The sequence below is a fragment of the Tachypleus tridentatus genome, chromosome 9, assembly GCF_004210375.1.
Source record: "Tachypleus tridentatus isolate NWPU-2018 chromosome 9, ASM421037v1, whole genome shotgun sequence".
Lineage (NCBI taxonomy): Eukaryota > Metazoa > Arthropoda > Merostomata > Xiphosura > Limulidae > Tachypleus > Tachypleus tridentatus.
This window is the reverse complement of record NC_134833.1, coordinates 118,237,065-118,258,461: the sequence shown is the minus strand read 5'-3', so window position 1 is coordinate 118,258,461 and position 21,397 is coordinate 118,237,065. Positions and strand designations below refer to the sequence as shown.

The 21,397-nt window shown below is 34.2% G+C and overlaps 2 protein-coding genes across 8 annotated transcripts in view; one reads left to right on the top strand and one right to left on the bottom strand.

Moving 5' to 3' along the window:
* Window positions 1-2,743, bottom strand: part of LOC143226173 (galactosylgalactosylxylosylprotein 3-beta-glucuronosyltransferase S-like) — a 41,327-nt gene extending 38,584 nt beyond the window's left edge. Inside the window, exon 1 of the mRNA XM_076456768.1 lies at window positions 2,610-2,743. The gene's annotated coding sequence lies outside the window, so the exon portion shown is untranslated. The remainder of the gene's footprint in view (window positions 1-2,609) is intronic.
* Window positions 2,537-21,397, top strand: part of LOC143226172 (uncharacterized) — a 60,182-nt gene continuing 41,321 nt past the window's right edge. For 5 of the 7 annotated variants that reach the window (XR_013014413.1, XM_076456762.1, XM_076456761.1 and 2 more), the window contains exons 1-3: window positions 2,537-2,830; window positions 16,193-16,360; window positions 18,571-18,743. Coding sequence is in view for 6 of the 7 variants with exons in the window: in XM_076456762.1 (XP_076312877.1) it covers window positions 2,637-2,830; window positions 16,193-16,360; window positions 18,571-18,743 (535 nt within the window). In the remaining variant the exon portion in view is untranslated. The remainder of the gene's footprint in view (window positions 2,831-16,192; window positions 16,361-18,570; window positions 18,744-21,397) is intronic. The other 2 variants (XM_076456766.1, XM_076456765.1) reach the window with 1 other exon arrangement.

The window sequence follows — 21,397 nt, the reverse complement described above, 5'->3', positions numbered from 1 at the left end:
GAGCTCGGCTCAGCTCTGTTGTTGAATGGATAGACCATAAAGTTCTGGAATGTTTGTTGCAATGCCATGGAGTATTCAGTATCCAACAGTATGATCCTTCCAGTTAATAGGGGCTTCTCGGTTCTCATCCTCACATCAATATGCCTCTCTTTCTCTCCCCTAGATTTCTTTCCAGAACACAGAAGCATCTCATGGATAACACTATGTAATACAAATTTTGTTCCTGGATAGTATGTGTTATTTCTTAATTGCTTATAATGTAAAAGTACAGAAAATGGCCATTATTCCCTTTAATCTTTGTTTTTGTGACCTGGATAATGAAATTTATAATTTAACCTATTTTGTAAGTAAAAACGGGTAAATTTGGGCATTTTCATATACATAAGGTCTGAATAAAACAACGTATGAATCAAGATTTACATGTATTTATACTAAAGTTATACAAAAATGAACAGAAATGTTAAGAAGTGAATAGTTTTTTGAGATTTGCGGCTGTAATGTAAATCACTTTCACGTATCAGTCCCCAAATATAGTCTCCTATCATGTTTTCGTTGTACGCTCCTTGGTAGCGGCGTTCAAAGTCCAGTATATATTGGTAGAAGCTCTCGCCTTGCTCCTCTGAGTATGCTCCCATGTTCTCCTTGAATTTATCAAGATGAGCGTCAAGGATATGGACATTCAGGGACATCCTGCAGCCCATTTTGCGGTGGTTCTTCATCAGAGCCTCAAAAAGTTCCACATAATTTTCGGCCTTGTGATTGCCCTAGAAGCCCCGAACTGTTGCGACAAAGCTGCCCCAAGCTTTTTTTTTTTTCCTACTGAGCTTCTTTGGGAATTCTGTGCACTCCAGGATCTTCTTTATTTTTGGTCCAACGAAGACACCAACTTTGACCTTTACCTCAGACAGCTTAGGGAAGAAGTTTCAAAGGTACTTGAAGGCTGCGGACTCCTTATCAAGAGCTGTGACAAAGTGTTTCATAAGGTCCAATTTCATGTGCAATGATGGGAACAACACCTTTCTGTAGGTCCACTAGTGGCTCACATTTGACATTGTGCCTCCCCACAGAGAACTTGGTCCGTTGTGACAAGTGCTTCCTGTTGTCGTGCGCTGCGGTGTCTCTGCTGTCCCAAAGGCAAAAATAACAGGAAAACTTGGTGAAGCCTCCTTAAAGACCCATCAGGAATGCCACTTATTTGAAGTCTCCGATAACCTTCCAGCCATGCTCATCATACTTCAAGGCTTCTAGCTAGGTCTTGACGCTGTTGTTTGGTGTGACAGGGATTCGAACCCACGACCCTCAGATTATGAGTCGAGCGCCTTAACCACTTGGCCATGCTGGGTCACAATTTATTGAGAAGAAAGAGGCATGTTAGATATAGTTATTGCTATGGCAATCATTTTGGCAAACTACTTATAAACTATTTGTAATGGATTGTTTGTTTTTTGAATTTCGCGCAAAGCTACTGAAGGGTTATCTGCGCTAGCCGTTCCTAATTTAGCAGTGTAAGACTAAAGAAAAGGCAACTAGTTATCACCATTCTCTGCCAACTCTTGGGCTACTCTTTCACCAACGAACAGTGAAATTGACCGTCACTTTATAACGCCCCCACAGCTGAAAGGGTGAGCAGGTTTAGTGTGACAGAGATTCGAACCCGCTACCCTAGATTACGAGCCGAACGCCTTAAACCACTTGGCCTTGCCGAGCCTTTTTGTAATGGAAGGAAATATCTGTCTTCAGTGGTCTTAGACGGTGCCTCCCCATGAACATGGATGAAGAATTAAGAAACTTTAGCTTAGACAGGAAATATAAATTCAATTTCTGTGAAAGCGGTTGAGTAATATTTTTGAGCAAGTGGTATTTCAATTTACGGAAATAATCAATAACGTAAATTTTTAGGCTCACTAATTTGATTATAAAACTGCAAAAGTGCCAGATTCTTAGCTGCTTTAATTCTTTTCATTTGTTTTCCTATTTTTGCTTTTTCTTTCACCTTTCAAGTTTACAATAGTCTAGAAAGGAGAGAAAGTTGCTCATTTAAAATATTTTTAGATACGTAATAATAAATAAAAAAGATATTTCACTGCTCGTTTGAATCTTTATATGCACATATAATGCTCTAGACAGGGTTATACGTGTGCCCATGATAAATGGAACGCACTACCATCACAGTTAGCATCATCACTATATGTATCGATATATATACAAAATATAGAGTGATGTGGAAAATTAATGAAGTAGCATGCGCATTATGAATAAAATATCAATTAATTGTAAGTAGGTTTGGATCTAACACTGGAGTTTCAGATTTAATAGAACAAGTGGAAATATCTAAAATGCATCCAAATTGATAAATAACAAATAACGTCCATTGCTGTTAAGTAATAAACTAAATATAAAAAAATGTAAACAGTTTACACATAATAACTTAAACACCTGCTATATATTATTAAATCAATAGAACTCAACAGGAATTAAAAAGTAAAACATTTAGTTATCGTCAGCTTTAAACTGCTATCATGCCAATGACGTTTTTGTTGTGGCGACATCACAGTAAAACAAAGAAAATTCGCTTAGCAACAGTTGTTGTATACGTGACAAAGATTTACCTGACGAGTGATGTCGGTAGATTATATATGCTGGGTTATGTCGCTCGTGTAGTTCTGACGAGAAAGAATATGGATGGTGGAGATGAGTTTGTACCGCCGTCGTATCTTGAAGCCACAGGACAACATGCCTCTCTTGGTGGGGGTGTGACATTTGTAGATTTTATACCTCGATGCACGGAAGGGGCTAGTATATTTTCATTTCCAAAGTTTGAACCGTTCAGGTACCTTACCAGCTTTTTTAGATTAACGTAAAAGATAAAGGTGTTATTCATTAAGTATTCGTAAGGCGCAAGTTACTAAGCTAAGAATTAGGCTTAGGCCCTTTCTAATGTAAACAAAAAAAAATTCTGGTACAGTGGTAGTAATACTGGTATGAGTAACATTTACTGACTTAAATAACGTTACTTGAAAAAGTAACGATTTGCATAAAAGCAAATTTCGTTTCATCTAATTTGTTAGCTTTGACTTTTGAGCATGTAATGTGGGTGCCTCCTGTCAAAATAAAGATTGTAACTATAGCAGTATAAGTTAGCTTGGGTACCTGCCAATGCCAGCAAAGATAAAACCTAATTGGCCTATTTTTAACATGCAAAGGAGAAAGTAGGAGATTCATGTCACAAGTTTTAGATGTTTAAATTGTTAGAAACTACAAATATTTTATAGGGAAGCCAGAAATGAAATGTGGTTAAAAAAAGAAATTGGGAAACAAAAAAAGGGCTCATGAGAAACAGCTGACTGGTAATAAAACTGAGAGGAAGGCTTACTTTAAGCAATTTAAAATACTGTAATGGGGATTATTATAATATGTGGACAGCAAGGGACCATTTTGTTCCAGAACTTTCAAGGTTGTTTATGTATGCATACTGTTCAGAAAAGTGAAAATATAAATCCACTTTTTATTTTTCCTTTTGTTGATTTTCTCTTAATCCCATTGACGTACGAGGTTGTTGATGATGACTTATTCTCTAAATAAATCACTCTGTTTCTGTTATAAAAATTGTTTTAACTAAAGTCAAGCATGTATTTCCAAGCCTTAAACTTGTATTTTCTTTTCCTATTATTTTCAGAATATAGCACAAAGAAGAAAAAGGCCTCTATCCCATTAATCTTCCATATAATTTTGTAAACTTCAATAACATCACCTTTTACCCTACTTTTCTTAAGAGAATGTAAGTTAAAGATAACTTAATCTGTTATATGATACCTCGGAATCATCCCAACAACCCTCTCCAATAAGTGAATATCCTTTTCTAGATAAGAAGAACAGAACACTACACTGTTTTGAGTGAGGCTTCACTGGTGATTTATAATCACTGTGTATGTGTGTGTGTATATATATATATTTATTAGATTTTTATAACTTGATATGTTGGCTCCCACACGATCCACTGGTGAGTTATGCTCTGTTTTCGTTTTAAAGGCCACTTATTGGCTGGGACACAATGGCTGTGTATACAGATGAGAGTGGGACATCAGGACAACATTTATTTTCTAAGTCGACCTATTTTCCTGTAGTGGGACCCTGGAAAGTATTGGAAAAATAGGCTTGGGAGCTGACATGTTAAAGAAAAGCCAAAATAAAAGTAAATTAAAAAATAATAAACAAAAAGCTGTCAGAAAGGCTCATTTAATAACTGGAAATTTGGTCAAGCTATCAATTATGAAGTAGTGCTAAAATTCTTACCAAGTTATCATATTAAATAAAGTAATTAAACTAGGCATAAAATCATGTGCAAAATGACAAATTTTATTTTACAACATTAAACACAAATGCAGTGTGGTTTCTTGCTTGCATGAAACTCTCACTAGATTTTCGTAAGGTTCTATTTTATATTCTAAATTCTGCATTCTTCAGTTTAAAAGAAATGTATTTACCCATAAAGACTAATGCTAACACATGACTGTAATTCTCATTTAAATAACTGTGTGGCTGTAATCTCTAAATATTAGGGCCTGGCTTTGCCAGGTGATTAAGGTACTTGACTTGCAATTTGAGAGCTGTGGGTTTGAATTCTTTTCTCACCAAACATACTCACCCATTTTGCTGTGGGAGCCATATAATGTGATTGTCAGTTCCACTAGGCCCGGCATGACCAGGTAGGTTAAGGCGTTCGACTTGTAATCTGAGTGTTGCGGGTTTGAATCCTGGTTGCACAAAACATGCTCCACCTTTACAGTTGTAGGGGCATTATAAGGAGATGGTCAATCCCACTATTCATTGGTAAAAGAGTAGCCCAAGAGTTGGTGGTGGGTGGTGATGACTAGCTGCCTTCTGTCTAGTCTTACACTGCTGAATTAGGGATGGCTAGCACAGATAGCCCTCATGTAGATTTGTGCAAAATTCAAAACAAACAAACAAAACAATCAGTCCCACTATTCACTGATATAAAAGCAGCCCAAGAGTTGATGGTGGTGATGATCAGTTGCCTTCATTTTATGGACAGCTAGCATAGATAGTTCTCATGTAGCTTTGTGTGAAATTCAAAACAAACTAAACCAACTTAGATATCGCCAATGCAAAATATGCATGTTGCAGCTATATCCTTTGTAAACAGAACAGGTGTTATCTGTTATAGAATAACAAAAGAACAAAGGCAACTGTAAAGAAATAAGATTCAATTGCATCTTATGTGAACTTTGTACATATACAGAACAAAAAATAAAGTTATAATAATTGCAATAATGTTACAAGAAGATAGATATTAATGATATATTCATATGCAACACTTTTCAACAATTAATTTTAACAATGATGTTTCCATAACCTCTAAATTTATGCTGTGGTCGAGAAATGTGTTAACTTCTTGCCTTGAAAACACATTTTCTGCCTTATGTATATGTCACAAATCTTGAACAAAGATAGCCATTTATCCTAGATCTATTTCTTCTTTTTTCATTTAGTTATTATATAAACTGCATCTGTTCCAGTAGAAAAGTTCTTTTCTTTAAGTTAATTTAGTTTACTGTGTGGAACAGTAAAGACAGATCAATTGGTCCCATGTTGTCCCAAAATGTTATGTTAAAAGTAGTGGGACAGAGACTGCAATATTAAATATTATATATGAGCTGGCTCAGGTTAAGTGACCCTACCTTTTACATTTAACTGTTATAATTTATTAATATTCACATTGTTTTACCTTAGAAACCTTCTTCTAGTTACAAGTTTAGTACAAGCTTTAGTGCAATTTAAAAAGTTTTATCACAGAAATGGTTTTTTCTGCATCTTCTCTAGAACACTTGCAGCTTGCATTTTCATACATCTTATAATACACCTTTCAAGTCAGTAATGACAGTTAACCTTCATATCGCAGTGTTTTAATTTCCCACCCAAATCATTTATTTTCATTTACCTGCTGTATAATAATTCAATTCTTTGTGTAATTGATCCATTTATTTTATACAATACTCATGAATGACTTTATGCAAGGCCCCCTTACATGTGTGTGTGTGTGTGATAACACACACAATTATTTATAGAAGCATATTGCCATAAACATATCTTCATTACATGCTGTTGCAATAATAATTTACAGTAGGCTGCCTCTGGCTTGTGCGAAAAGTATTTTGTAGCCATCTTGGCTGATACCATGTGGGGACTGTATTTTGATCATTGTAGTACAGTATTGAGCTACCATCTAAGAGACATCAAAATCAACATGTTTTTCTTTTGTGCATTATGAAATGGATAATTTCCAACAGAATTCAGCTAAACTAAAACTGTGACTAAAATTCTCAAGTCAGAATTAATATTTTACTGTCATTGCAATGTATATTTATACAACTTCCTCACTGCACTTGGAGAATTGATACGCCTTTCAGACACACTGGAAAAATCTTGTGAGGACTATGCTATTTTCTTCAGAACTTTCTCCATTCAACTGTTTTAGCTTGTTTGAAGTTAAGAACAAAGCTGCACAAAGGGATGTCTGTGCTTTGCCCATCATGGGTATTGAAACCTTGTTTCTAGTATTGTAAGTCTATAGACATGCTGCTATATTAGATGATTCTTGATAAAGCATTTTTACCTAGGGTAAGAAACTCATAAAGCTGTCTAAACTATGATTTCAAATTACTAGCTATAACCTAATGTAGTGTAAAGTTGGTGCACTAGTATTACCTCCACTGACACCAACCATCCTAAGCTGTGTTAATTGAGTAATTATGAAATATCTTATGGATATCATTTGTAGTAAAATTTAGCTCTGATAGCTCAGAAAGCAAAGATCATAAGGTGTTTTATTTAGTCCAGTTAAACTTGCATTAAACAAACTGTCCCAATTTCATATAATCAAGGGATAATCATACATTATAATGCTTACACTGTACATTACAATACAACCCAATATCTCAGAGATTGAGAAATACTATTTTCTTTCATTAAACAGTTTCTCAACCAAATGATTCATATAGTTCTTTGGTTGGACTTTAACCTAGTCATACTGATAGGAAGGCTACTGTTAGTGACTTAGCTGACTATTGGATATGTCTCTTGTCTCTAAATATGATACTTTCTTACATGAATCTGTTTCACTGAACAGTGACTTGTCTTAAATTATTAAGGAAGCCAGACTTTTTTTAATTGTGTCTTAAATATCAGGGGAAAAATCTGTTTGCTTTTACCTATAGGGATCTTTGAGGGGTTCATCAGCCTTTCTCCTGCAGACTTTTAGCCAACCCAAGACTGAGGTGCCCTAAATGTTGGGATACAGTGTAGCAAACTTACTCAAGGACCTTTATACTCTGATAAATGATAGGACCCTATTCTATGACAACAGAACACCTAGAGGAACATTACAACTAATTCATCGATTTGGTATAACCCCATTCTTTATTGTGATATGTTGTTATTTTGGCAGTATGCATCCCAGCTTGGAGAGGCTCACCATTTTCCCATGGTCCTTTTACTTTACTATCCAGTACTTGCTGTTTAGTAAGTTAGGCAGTATCCTCCAATTGTACTTACAGTCTCTGAGATAGTTTCAGATGGCTTCATCCAGTGCTGCATTGGGTTACTCTGGCTGTAAAAGGGGTGGCAGTTCTATACACACTGCTCTTTTTAGTCTTAGGCACATCAGACACTACACCTTGTGGATAACCATCAGCCATCTGTGCTTGCCCTAGCACTGAAGCCATTCCTCGGAGAGAGCACTTGAATGATCATTCTGGGTGCACAAGTGTCTGAAACTTCCTCTTCTGAGTCTGTAGCAGCAATAAGAAAGAAGTCATGAAACTTTGCACTATTGGAAAATGTTTGACATCCAGGAGAGGACTTCTCCTAGACCTGTTTTTATGTATAACCATCTTCCTCTTGGTTGTCTTTCTAGTTGTGGAAAATAACGTTTCTGTAACTACGAATAATTTCCAATCTGAGTAAGCAACATGTTAACAACAAACCTAAAGAGCAATGTGGCCATTAATATAGCTAATCAAATATACTTTTCTCAACTGTTCCACACCTGAGGCAGCATTAATATTCTTAATATTCTGTATTGGATTTTCACATAACTGAAAAGCAGTATCAACAGCAAGCTAACCTTCTTGAGAGAGTAGTACACATTTCAGAAGAAATAATGAAGTCTCATGTATGATATTCTAGGATTGTGTCACCAAATGTTTCTTGTACTTATCCACTCAGGTGTATTCAGGCAAAATTAATTTAACTGTCAAGCTGTAAGATAGGTTTGCATATTAACTGAAGGTTTGGTCAAGATATTGATCATTAATAGTGCTAGGTCACTTGCTGGCTGAATTGAAAAGTTAAATGGAATAATGAGAATTGAATCAAAGTGAAGTACAAAATTTGTAATCTTTTATTTTACAACACTAAACACAGAGAGTGTGGATAGTTACTTTTACTTATACATGATTGGCTTTTATTGCATTATTTCGACTGCTTCTCCTTCAAGATTCTATTTCTGGCTGTGCAAATTCAACGTTCATCAGTTAACAAAAAATGTCGCATTTACTCAGAATGGCTATTGCTACTTATATCATTAATCATTCTCATGACAACACAACTGGGACTGTAATGTCTTAGATATTATCTGAATTAATATTAAAGGACACTACTATCAACATCCTTGAATAATATGAGGTATTGCAGCAACTTCTCCATAATTAGAACAGGTATTATCTTCTAGAGAACAAGAAAAGGACAAAGGCATTTAGAACAAAATCAACTTAACTTTCTCGACCATGTGTTATGTGAATATGTACAGAACAAGGGTCTGGCATAGCCAAGTGGTTAAGGCACTCGACTCATAATCCAAGGGTTATGAGTTCAAATCCCCGTCACACCAAACATACTTGCCCTTTCAGCTGTGGGGGTGTTATAAAGTGATGGTCAATCCCACTATTCATTGGTAAAAGAGTAGCCCAAGAGTTGGGAGTGGGTCGTGGTGGTTAACTGCTTTCCATCTAGTCTTACACTGCTAAATTAAGAATGGCTATCACAGATAGCCCTGGTGTAGCTTTGCATGAAATTCAAAAAACCGAAACTTTGTACAGAACAAAAATTCAGTTCAGAATAAATACTGTTATATTAGAAGTAGCAAGCTAATTACATGTACTGTTAGTTTAATCTGCCCTGTTGTCTTTTTCCTCTTTGTAGGAACATGTTCATCTTGAATAAAAAGCAATTTATTTTTAAAAATTTCAAATCTGTCCACATAACTTTTTAACACATTATTCCAATTCATTATTAATAGATCTTGATGTTTGACCTCAGAATTAGTTTTATGAAATTAAGGAAGGAAAATTTATTTTTATCATGCCATACATCAAATCTAACTGTGCAATGACCACTCTTCCCAAAATGTTTCCTTACTTGAACTTTTGCAACTGTATCTTAATTTTTGATTAAAAATAAATTCAAAATTTTTTTACTCTTTTTGGCTTTCTGATCATTTATATTTAAAAAAAAACATCATGATTTAGTTGAGATCATGAGGGAAACAAGTTTTGGAAACTGTTCAGGATGTTTTTTTTCAACAATTGGTTAGGAAACCTACTAGGAGTCATTCTATATCAGATTTATTGTTAACTTCTAATAAATAAATTAATATGGAAAAGATTGGGAAACATCTGAATGCAAGTGCTCATTTCTCAGTTGAATGATGTTTGCTGTATATGCAAATAACAAATAATAAGATTTTGGTTTCATTTCTCAAAAGCTTAAATTTTGAAGAAATGTAACAAGATGTATTTGGTGTGAATTGGGAAACTGAATTAGTTGCAGATACTAATCAACTGTAAAATCCTTTGAAATGAATTCTTAAATATTTTATATAGGCATGCTCTTTATAGGTAAAAAGTGATGCAAGAAACACCAGGTTAGGTTATAAGGAAAAAAATTAAAACAAGGCCATTATAATTATAAAATATTTAAATTAACTTTAATGATGGGAGATTTGTAGGGTTATAGAAAACTAAGAGGGTTGGTCGAATGAAAAATTTGCATGTAAAAAGGCTTATGAAAAAATATTGACTGAAAATGTGAGAATGAATAGTAAAGATTTCTTCAAATTCATTGAAGGTAAGCAAAATATTTGAATGGGAGTAGGGCATTTGAAGGATAATACAGAAAGGTAAATATCTTATTATTTTGGGGTGACTGGGTTATGTTTTTTATTCAGTCTTAACTAATGAAGATTTAAGCAATATCCTTCATCCTGAACAGTTGCTAGATAGAAACAAAATGACAACATTATTTCTGAGCTTGTTAAAACAAAATGTGGAAGTTTAAAGAATGACAAAGCTCCTGGGTCAGATAATATTAACCTGAGGTGTTTGAAAGGGGTTAAAGATCGGATATGTGAGCCTTTTGTTATAATTTTTCCATGTTCTCAAGTAATGGGAAGGTGTTAGAAGATTGGAAATTGGCCAATGTTACTCATCTTTTCTAGGAGGAGTTGGTAAATATTGTTCCAGAAATTAAAGGCCTAATAGTTTTATATCAGTGGTAAGAAAAGTTTTGAAAGTATGATAAAAGATACTTTACAGAATCATTTAACAAAATTTAAAATGTATCTGGATAGTTAGCCTGGTTTTACCTGGAGCAAATCTTTCTACATTGTTTTAATAAATTGCTGCCTATATAGATGAAGATATGGGTTTAGATGCAGTGTATCTGGATTTCCAGAAAACATTCAACAAGAGGTTGTGTAATAGGTTGTTCAAAGGTTATCTCTGCAGGTATGGAAGTTAGATTAGCTCATTACATAGAAATCTGTCTGGATATACGAAAACAAATGGTTATAAATGGAGTTTAATCAAACTGGATTAATGTCATGAGGGGTACCTCAGGACTCAATGTTATTACTTTTATGCTTTTTGATTTATTTCAATAACATATACAAAAAGAATGGTTAATGGATTTATTCAAATTTGCTGATGCTAGCTGTAAGGAGAATGCTACTGCTTTACAAAGGTATTTGGGTTATTTGGTGAGTTGGGAAAATTAGTGGCAAATATTTTTTTAATTATAATAAATGAAAGGTAATGCATATGGGATATCACAATTATGAGTATAATTTTGTTGTGTATAAACTTAATAGTTTTCTGAAAGAGCAAGATCTTGATGCTCTGGCTCTTAAGCCATATAAACTATGTGCTGTTGCTAATGGGAAGGCAAATTGGATTTTAAGCTGTATCTACAGAAATATTGAATAGAAGTTTAATGAGATTATAGTGTCATTGTATAGGCTATCTGTTTCATCACATTTGGAATACTTTGTTTAGTCTTGGTCTCCTTATTTTCAAAAGAACATTGAATTGTTGGAAAAGTCTCTTAGGAGGGCTACTAGGATGATACCAAGGGTGAAAAGGTTATCATACAAAGATAAGTTAAAATTTCTGAACTTGTTTTCTCTTGAAAAAAAAAAGAACAATACAAGTAAGATGTATTATATTGTTATGAGAATTGATAGTGGTGATGCATCATTTTTTCTTAAATTTAATGGAGAGAATGGAAAGACTAGAGGATACACATGCAAGTAGGAGTAATCTTCAGTTAAAACAGTTTTATTTTTCTAATAGGATGGTTGGTCTTTGGAATAAGTTGGCTTCAGATGTGGTGGTTGCAGTTAAAGGAAAACTTTATATTTGAATGATAAAGGATGGTTTTAGGATTTTTAATGTTCTGTTAAATTGAGTGTATAGGGATCAGATGATCCCTTGTCTTTTTATGTTATGTCATAGAAAATCAGCCTCTTCATTTAACAATACTTTTATAAGAATAATTTTTGTTCATCTTTCATCTTGTAAAAATTGTATAATGCATGCTTGAACTGATTACTTAGTCATGTGTTAGATCGTGAATTACAGATTATTACACACAGATTGATTTCCATCTGTCTGAATGTATATAGAGAAATGAAGAGTGAATGTGTGATATCTTTGTATGGTAAGAAAGGCTTTATAAATTAATGTAAGTAAAGTAACCTATAAGTTATAGTAATTGCATTGCCTTAAATGACAGATTAATGAATTTTTTTACTGGATCATGTAAATAGTTTTTACTGTATAATTGACAGTATTAACACACTGCTCACACTTGCTTCATGTGTTGATGTCACGTATAGAGTTTTTCAGTATTTTCATTTCTATGCTGTGTTTAATGTTTAATAAACAGTTCCTGAAAGTTCAAGATCAAGATATCTTCTTGAGTGCATCAGTTGAATCTCAAGTTGGATTCTTGTACTTGGTAAGACCTCCCAGAGAAGGTTCTGTACTTTCAGTTTACCTCCTTCTGGATCTAAACATCCACCCATGTGTTTGCCATGCATGGCAACCAGTGAAAGGGAGAGAATCCTGGTGGTTGAGGTGTTCAACTCCAACATGCTAATTTGACCTTGAATTCCTGTAGATAGGTAGCCTTGGGGTGACTCCCAGGGTCATTTGGCTGATTCTTTTGAGTTAGGGTCAAATGAGTACCAGTGCTGGCATTCTTAATGGGTGTTGTGGATATTGTGTCTGATGCTGGTGTTTGGCTATAATACTCATGAAATGCTGGTTTTGCTGAAGTGTTTTTGGTTGGCATAGTAGTATGCCACTTGTAGGATTCCATGGTTGGCGAAGCCTGTGGGAACTGAATCTTTCTTCTTTCATTATGTATCACCCAAATACAAATAAAATAATAAAAACAACAGGTCATTGGTAAATTTCCATGTCTTGAAGACTCTGAACAGCAGTTTTTGCCTTCTACACCTGTACGTTATTTTCTCATACTACATTCTTTGCCAGACAAATTTTTAGGACAAATGTCTTTTTTTTTTATTCAGAAAGGATTAGAGGGGTTTGCTAGCTCTTCTAAGTCAGTCAAGTAGCTACATTCTAAGGACATCTTGGTGGAAATATCCACCTTAAAACACAGTTAATTCCTCTTGCATTTAAAGGCCATTGGGGATATACCAGTTGAGTGTACTCCCCATGCTACTTTGAATTCTTCATAAGGAGTTATTGTTGAGTGAGATTTGAAGAACATTTTCAGGTCAGATATTCTTGCTGATTTCTTCACCCAAGGGGTTTCTGCAGTGAGACATATCTCCACTTGTAAGGACAAAATTATGCTGCCTACCAGTGTTCCAATTTTGACATTTATGTCACCACATACATGTAGCACTGTCAAGGCAGGTTTTCTGAACTGTAAGGTATGGCTGTATGTTCCCAATCCTGCCAGATGTTTATAGTGTCAGCAGTTTGGTTACTCAAAGGCATGATGTTGTGGTTTTTAACATGTACTCATTGTGGTGGCAAAAAACATGATGCTTGCAAACTGGACCCTCATTGACTTAATTGTAGTGGCTCTCATCTCTCTTACTTTTGTTTTTGCCAAGGTAGGCATAGGAGAAAGAGATACAGCATTTGAAAATGGTTCACAATATTTATTACCACAAAGCTTGGGAGTTATTATTTCCACCTCCATCTTAGATACTACTTTAATGGAGTGTAGACAGCTCTTTCTGTGCTTCTAACAGAGACATTTTTAAACCATGTACAGAGTTTTTTTGTCCTCTTAGATAAATTTGTTGACAGTCCATGTCTGCTCTTTTCTCTGTTCCCATCATTCCTTCCAGTGATTTTTTGGCTTCACTTCCTTTGTTTCCAGCTTCTGACATAGGTTCAAGTCCATCTCTTTTGGCCCTGAGATGTTGAATGATTATTTGTTCTTGCCCTTAGTTGCTGGTGTCTACATCTACTGATAGAGACCTGCCCACTCAATCCAGGGCAGAATCCATGGAGGTTGAAAGACCTCCTTCTATTAAATAAAAATGATCTGGTCTTTAAACCAAAGGGTTCTCCAACCAGTTCTCTTCCACCTAGATCAAAATGGCCACAATGATACATGATGAAACTTTGTAGAATGGATGTCAACTGCCTGTGGTGGAGACACAAATGTAGTTGCCCTCCACACTTGTGTCTCCATAACAGGCAGTTGCTGTCCTTTCTATGAAGTTTCACCTTGAATACTCTGCCTAAACAACTATCAAAGAATACACATTGATACAGTTGAACTGTTGAGGCTTTCATTTCTAATCTGGATGACATTAAGGCATTGATTGATTCATATCATCCTGTGTATCTTTTTTTATAGGAAACAATTCTGAAAACTGTCAATATAGTTACCTTTTGGCAGTTTTCTTTATACCAGAATGACAGGTTGTGTGATGGACAAGTGCATGGAGGGGTAGTACTATTGGTCAACCAATACATGTCTGCCCTGTCCTTATCACTTGATATATTCTTGGAGGCCATTGCCATCCATGTTTCTTTGGGTCATACCATCACTGTTTGTTTTTTCTACTTATCTCCTGGAGACACTTATGATCAATAAGACCTTGATGCTTTCATCGAACAACTTCCATTTCCATTTTTAATTTTGGAGGACTTTAATGGACATAATTCTCTCTCGATTGATGCTGATATTAATGGGAGAGGTCATTTTGTGGGATATATGCTGTTGGATCACAACCTTTTTCTCTTCAATATTGGTTCTTGTACTTATTTTCATGCATCTAGTCAGTCTTTTACTGCTGTTGATTTTACTACCTGCTCCATTTCACTTTTCTTGGAGGATAGACAGTAACCCATGGGGCAGTGATAATTTTCCTATCATTGTGAGGGAGACTGGCTGTGGTTGATTCCACCCGACCCTTGTGCTGCTTGCAAATTTCTTTACTGCATGCTTCAAAATTTCAATCCTTATTAAAGAATCCTATCTATGGTTGTGTCTTTCCTCCTCATTTATTGAGCTGTGCTTTTTTAGAACAGACCTTTTGGCCTTTGCATCCAAATGCAGATGGCTGAATTGGAACTGTGCTTGGATGACACAGAAACTGTCGGAGAGGAGCCTGTGTGCTATGCCATGGTTTGTTGTGGTTTGCTGGTTGCACACAGGCTCCTCTCCACAGTTTCTGTGCTCACTGCTAAATTGTATAAAACTTCTCATGCCCTGGATCATGTTGAAGTCATGTAGTACACCACTTATACTATTTATATTACTTAACTCTGTTAGTTCTCTACTGGCCTTAGAATCACTTCATGTTCATTCTCACCCTGTTCTTATTGATATTCAAAACTGAATGACCTGTTTGTCTTTATCTTCTGTTTCTATTCAGTTTTTTTGGATACCAACCCATGTTGGTGTTTGCAGGAACAAGCTCTTTGACACTGCAGCTAAGTCTGCCTGCTCTGGTACTATCACTGCTGTGCTTGTCTCATATATGGACTATGGTCCTGTATTCTGTGCTCAACTCTGCACCAGTTGGCATTCAATTTGGATTGAGCAATGTGATAACAAGCTTTCTAGAGTGAACCTTCTGTTGCTCTTTTGCCATCTTATTTCCAGAAGGATCAGGAGGAGGAAGTTGTTGTAACAAGGCTATGCATTGGTCACAGTTTTATAACTCATTTTCTTTTATCTGGGATTTACATACCACTCTGTGGCTCTTAACACTGAAATCACAGTAGCAAACATTTCATTCTGTTGTGTTGTTGTTATTACTCTGAATGATGTCACCATTTTAGACATAGATGGTGGACATTGCCATTGGCAATGGTGACACTGTCCACCTTACTCTTGTTTTTAAATTTTTAAGGGCCATTGGCCTTTTTTATTCTATTTAAGGTTTTTACCTGCTTTTTGAAGTTTCTTTAGTTTTATCTTTACATTTTACAACAATGTTACTTCTATGTGTTTTTTTTTATCAGTTGTATGGCACAGATAGCCCAGTTGCTTTGTGCCAATAAAAGCCAAACAACCAACCAGTATCAGTTTTTACTGTCAATGAGGTTAGAAGTAGGGACTTATATTTCAGGGATAATACATAAAAACTTGAAGCCCAGAGATTGAATTATTTTTTATTCATGTAACACCTTTAAATTAGAACTCTGATTTGTGGATTTTCCTCATGTTTGGCTGAAAAGACAAATTGTGATTTTTGCCTTAAGGACACATAATTTAGCATAGTACATGAAAATAATTACTTTCTTTTTGTGAAATAATAATTATGTCTGTATTCTATTTATTTTGTAGCATGTACAGTTTTACCTGTATTCATTGTTTTTGTATTATGTTTTAACAGAAGTGTGGTGGACAGAGCAAACCAATGGCTACATTCACAGTTACCATGGGAAGCTAAGACATGTGAAAGTGTTGAGTTCAAAACTTCTGTGGGTCAAATGATTTACCATGAAAAGATGATATATCGTGAGAGAGGAGATAATCGAACGTGGTATATTCGAGGGCTCAGGTAAGTATCAGCTTCTTTTTATTATAGTACAAACATGAAGTTTTTTTTTCTGCTATTTATAAGCTGAATAATTTTTGTTATTGTAAATTATCTGTATTTGAAATCAAATTATTTTAATTTTGAAAATAAGTTATTTCATGCACAAAACAATAATTATTCTTTAATCATTTTACATTATATCAAGAATTTATCAATTATTTCTGTATAACCAATACTGCTTTCTTTGATTTCTAACATTTTCTTTGAGTCTGTGTAGACAACATGTAGATGTTAGGTAGAATGAAATTGCAACTGTTTGAAAGATACATCCAAACGTCAGTATATTTATGTTGAACTTATGTTGAATGATTGGTATGCAAATTGTAAATCAGTCTTGCTCATTTTGCTTAATACTTATAGTGTTATATATTTTACATTTATTGTGGAATATAATTTGGCTAGTTTTGGCCCTTCGTGATCTATGTAAACATTGATAACAAAGTGTACGTATGCAGTAAACGGCTATAAGAGCTCACATAACACATAATTACACAGATAATTATTCTATACATTTATAATTTACTCAAAAAATCCTTTCTTTTTCAACAGATGCTGAAAATGTAAAAAACAAAACATTTAAGCCAAAAGTATTTTTTTTAAAAACTATTCTAATAATGCTTAAAGAAAGACTAACTTTAAAAATGTTTGTGTGAAGGCAAACTATTCCATTATCTTGACATGTGAGAAGTCAAACTTTTAGATGTTTAATTCCTTTGATCTTCTCATAACTCTCTCTTTTTAAAAGTAGATATCACAATGGCAATCCTTCAGACACCAGAAGTTTTTTGACGTGAAGAGATTTTGAAAAGTGACACTTAAATTCACAATAACTTTTGATTAAGCTTTGTTTAGGCAAATTTTAAATGTGTTGAAAGCTTTCTTTTAACATTTTTCCAAACTTTTTTCTGAAATTCAGTGAACTCACCCTTGTTTCTGTCAAAATAACTAATGATAATATTATACTTTCATAAGGCATTGTTTATTGTGGAACAACTAATCTCAGCCTATCAATATTATATGTTTATGCTTGCATTAGAAGTGTTGAATTAACAGTTTGTATAATGGCAATGAATAAGATTTCACTTGTTAATTACAGACTGGAGAAAAATGTTTTTTTTGAGTGTTTAGATCTTATGAAATTTATATTTAAAGTTTATTTGTGTTTTGTGAGACCATTAACATTGGTGTAGAAAAAAATGTGCATGCACTGAGTTGAAAAACTATTTACCCACATTTTTTTTAGTTTTGAAAAAGAAGTTAGAGATATTGCTACTAGTTCTCTGTGTGTTTTATACACAATAAATATTTGAATTTTTTGTTTGTGACAACAGATATGACATTTTAAACAAATAATTTTGTTAGTTCTTAATTAAATTATTATATTTAAATTTGTACGTGGTCAACTTTTTTATGACTTATTCAGGTTTAGTAGAGGTAGAGCTAAACATACCCCCAAAAAAATGGTTACCTGATCCAGTAAAACACAAGACATTTCAGTGATGAAAATGTACTTATTGCATCCAAGTACTAGGTAATGCTGAGTAAAACACTGGTCAAACTTAAATCTTATTGTTTGGTTGGCTGATCACTAAGTAGGCACATGTAAAATCCATTGTATCTATTGTTGCATCCAGTAGTATTGACTACAAAACATCGTTCCCTTTTGTGATAACAGAGCTCATAACCTGACAAGTTCATATGAAATCAGTCAATTAAACCAGACTAACAGCACTTAAAAAATATTGTTTAATGTTGTATTACTACTTTTGAATTTGTTTTGTGTCTTAAAATATTCAAAACAGCCATTATATTGAGGGAAAACTTAAAAATATGGAACAAGACTGTTTTATTTGCATGTAGAAATGTACATCTGTGAAATAAAGCTTAATTGGATGTGCTTGTAAATTTATATTTAAAACAAATGCTTTATGCTTGTACTTGAAACCTTTGGTAAACTGACTACATTACTACAGTTTATCATAACAGTTTTTATAGGACCATAGGCAAAAATTCCAAGTGTTTTTGTCCTAGTTGTTCATTGCACTAAAGTGATAACATATTTAAAGATATTTACCTGGTATTTTATTTATTTGATGTTTGCTCTTTGAACTATTTCTTAAGTGTGTATATACATTTTTTACCCTTCTTTTATTTTGTTGCTATTTGAGTAGATTGTGGATTATTCCTCGAGTTGACCCTAGTCGTCCTCCACAACAAATTGGTTATTTAAATTTGGTGCCAGAGGTAACAGGAACTTCAGGCTTTTGGGGGTTTCCAACATTTGAAACTCTTAATAGTCTTCTTGCCAGGTTCAACAGCTCATTACGATCAAATCCTTTACCAGGTAAGAAAAGAGAGGAAAAAAAAAGTAAAATGCCAGTAGATTTATTCTATTTTAATAAATTATTTTTTAATATGGTGCATTATTGCTGCTTACATAAATGACTTTTCTTGTTCAGTACTGTCCTCTGTATGCAAAATTGTTTTACAAATGCTTCAAGCATTGCAACTCCCACCCATGTTGTATTGACTTATTCCAGTGTGTCTTGCATGCAAATCATAATGTGATAACTCCTCACCAATAACAGTGGGACATACTCTCTTGACACATGTTCAGTTTTACCAAACTGTCACTTCTCATTTGGCAGTATTTGTGTTGTCTTCAAGTTTCATTTTAATTTTTCCAAATTTTTTCATAATTTCTCTCAACAAGTTTAATCTTTATCATACAGTAGCAATATTTGTAACTTGAGTTATTCCAAAGTAGTATATTATATTTCTACTTGGGTGTGGAACTTGTTACTTTATTGCAAAAAATGTTTTATTTCTTTTTTGCTAGAATAGTTGTATTTGGTTATTAATTTTGAAATATAAATTCCACACAACCACTTTGAAAGTTATATGTTCTATCAGCATATTAGGCTTCTGCTTGTGATAGTATGTAGGGATATTATTGGCTTTACTTTGCCAGGAGAATGGGGACCCACACATTTTAATATACAGTCCCCCTGACTTTGGGAAGATAAGACATTATATTGTCAGGGCTTTTATATAATTTTATTTTATATATTATCTCTAGTTATTTGAGTTCCATAACATAATTGTGGTTATACTTACCAGTTAACCAATAGATAGGTAACCTTTTCTTTTTTTCAATACATAATATATATTACATATGTTTATTTCACTACACAGTTTCTTATCAATAATTTTGTTTAATTTATACCTTATACTTCTTTCCCTTAATTTTGTTTGTGTGAGCCTTAGGGGCTGGGAACCACCCTACCTGCTCTCACAATTGCTTACTTTTCTGCTATAGTGGCTAAATCCATTGGAGACAGCCCTGATTTTGTGAGTTTCTTTTTTTTAGTTATTTTGTTTTGGACACATTTCACAGTATATTCTCCTTCTCCTGACATTGTTTCATTATAATGATTGTGTGTTGCTTTTGAGAATTGGTACTTGCAAGCCCAACCCTATACATTCTTTATTTTCATATGCAGTCTTTGATCATATTTATGCATGATTGAGAATGCCCATTTTACACTTCTTGAGATGCTATCGTAGGTTTTTCATCATGTGATTTGGACTTGTTTCAGTTTTGTATAAATTTTATAGAGTGGTCTGCATTTTAACTAACTTCTACATTTTGGGGATTTTAGATTCACAATTCATTAGATTTCTAATTTTGGCTCATGCTTTCCAAATGAGGGTGGTTGTAACATGCTCATATAATATTTCATGGTCAGTTCAGGTAGATGGGTTTTCCAGTTGGATACTTTTTTTTTTTTTTTTCTCCTTTCCCATACCTCATATTCTAGTTCTTTTGAGTTGTTATTTTTAAATACCTTACCATTGGGACCATCAATTCTCTTCTTTAATTGTGTTTGATGGAGTTTTCTGCTATTCAAGCCGATCATTTGATTTTAATCTTAATTTTCATCCTTTCCTCTTCATTTGTGCGAGTTGGAAGATGGTCATATCTGATACAGCATTGGGTTTTCTGCCTCCTTATTGCTTTCTAGATTACTTCTGTTTCCTGATTCTTAGCTTCAAATATTGGGGATGTGGTCAATGAGTAGGAGGTTTCAGGACAATTATTTACAGGTGAAATGTCTCATCACCTCCACATCTTTTACACACAAGACCAGTGTGATTTCATTCAACACTTTTTTTTTTTCATTTTATTCAGATTGGACTACTTGTGTTTTCTTTCAACTATTTTACAGTGGTTGCTTTTATTATTTGCGAAAGGCCCATTAATTCTTGTTAATTTTGCAGTAGACTGTAAATTCCCTTTTTGAATTTTTGTACTTGGTATACATCTCGTAAAGGGACATTTTTCAGGTGCTTTTGTCCTTGTTGCTGATTGACTTTCCTATCTCATCACTTTTTGTTCCAAGGTAGGGTCTCTCAACCCTCTAAATTATTGGTAGCTCTGACTTCTGTGGGCTATTCCTCTATGTGAATTTTTAAAATTTTTATTATTAATTCCCAGGTAGTCATCTGGTTGTCAACATATTCTGACAGAATTACATCCAGTTTATAATGCTAGGTTTTTATCACCTTCTAACTGATTTTTTTTCCCAAAATGCTTGTTCATCCATGCCACTCTGGTTCAGGTCTTTCTGACTGATTTTTCTTGGTTATTTCAGCTTGATTTGTTTCATTTGTTCTGGATTATTTTATTTACCTACCTTTTCATGGCTCACGTGGTATATTTCTATTGACTTTACCATCTTCCACTTTCTTCTTGATCAATTCTTCAGGAAAATGCCTTTGGTGGTGTTCATTTCTTTATTTAAGGTTTGGATTGGCATTCTACTTCCCAGGATATTTTTCTTTGTTGACCTTGCCCTTTACTATTTTCATTCATCTAGACCAGACTACCTGTAACCTTGCCATTCCTAGGCCTTTCTCCTTTTCTAGTCTTCCATGTACCAGATGTTTAGCTCATCACTCTTTTTCTGAGTGACTGTTATATATTATCTGATCCCG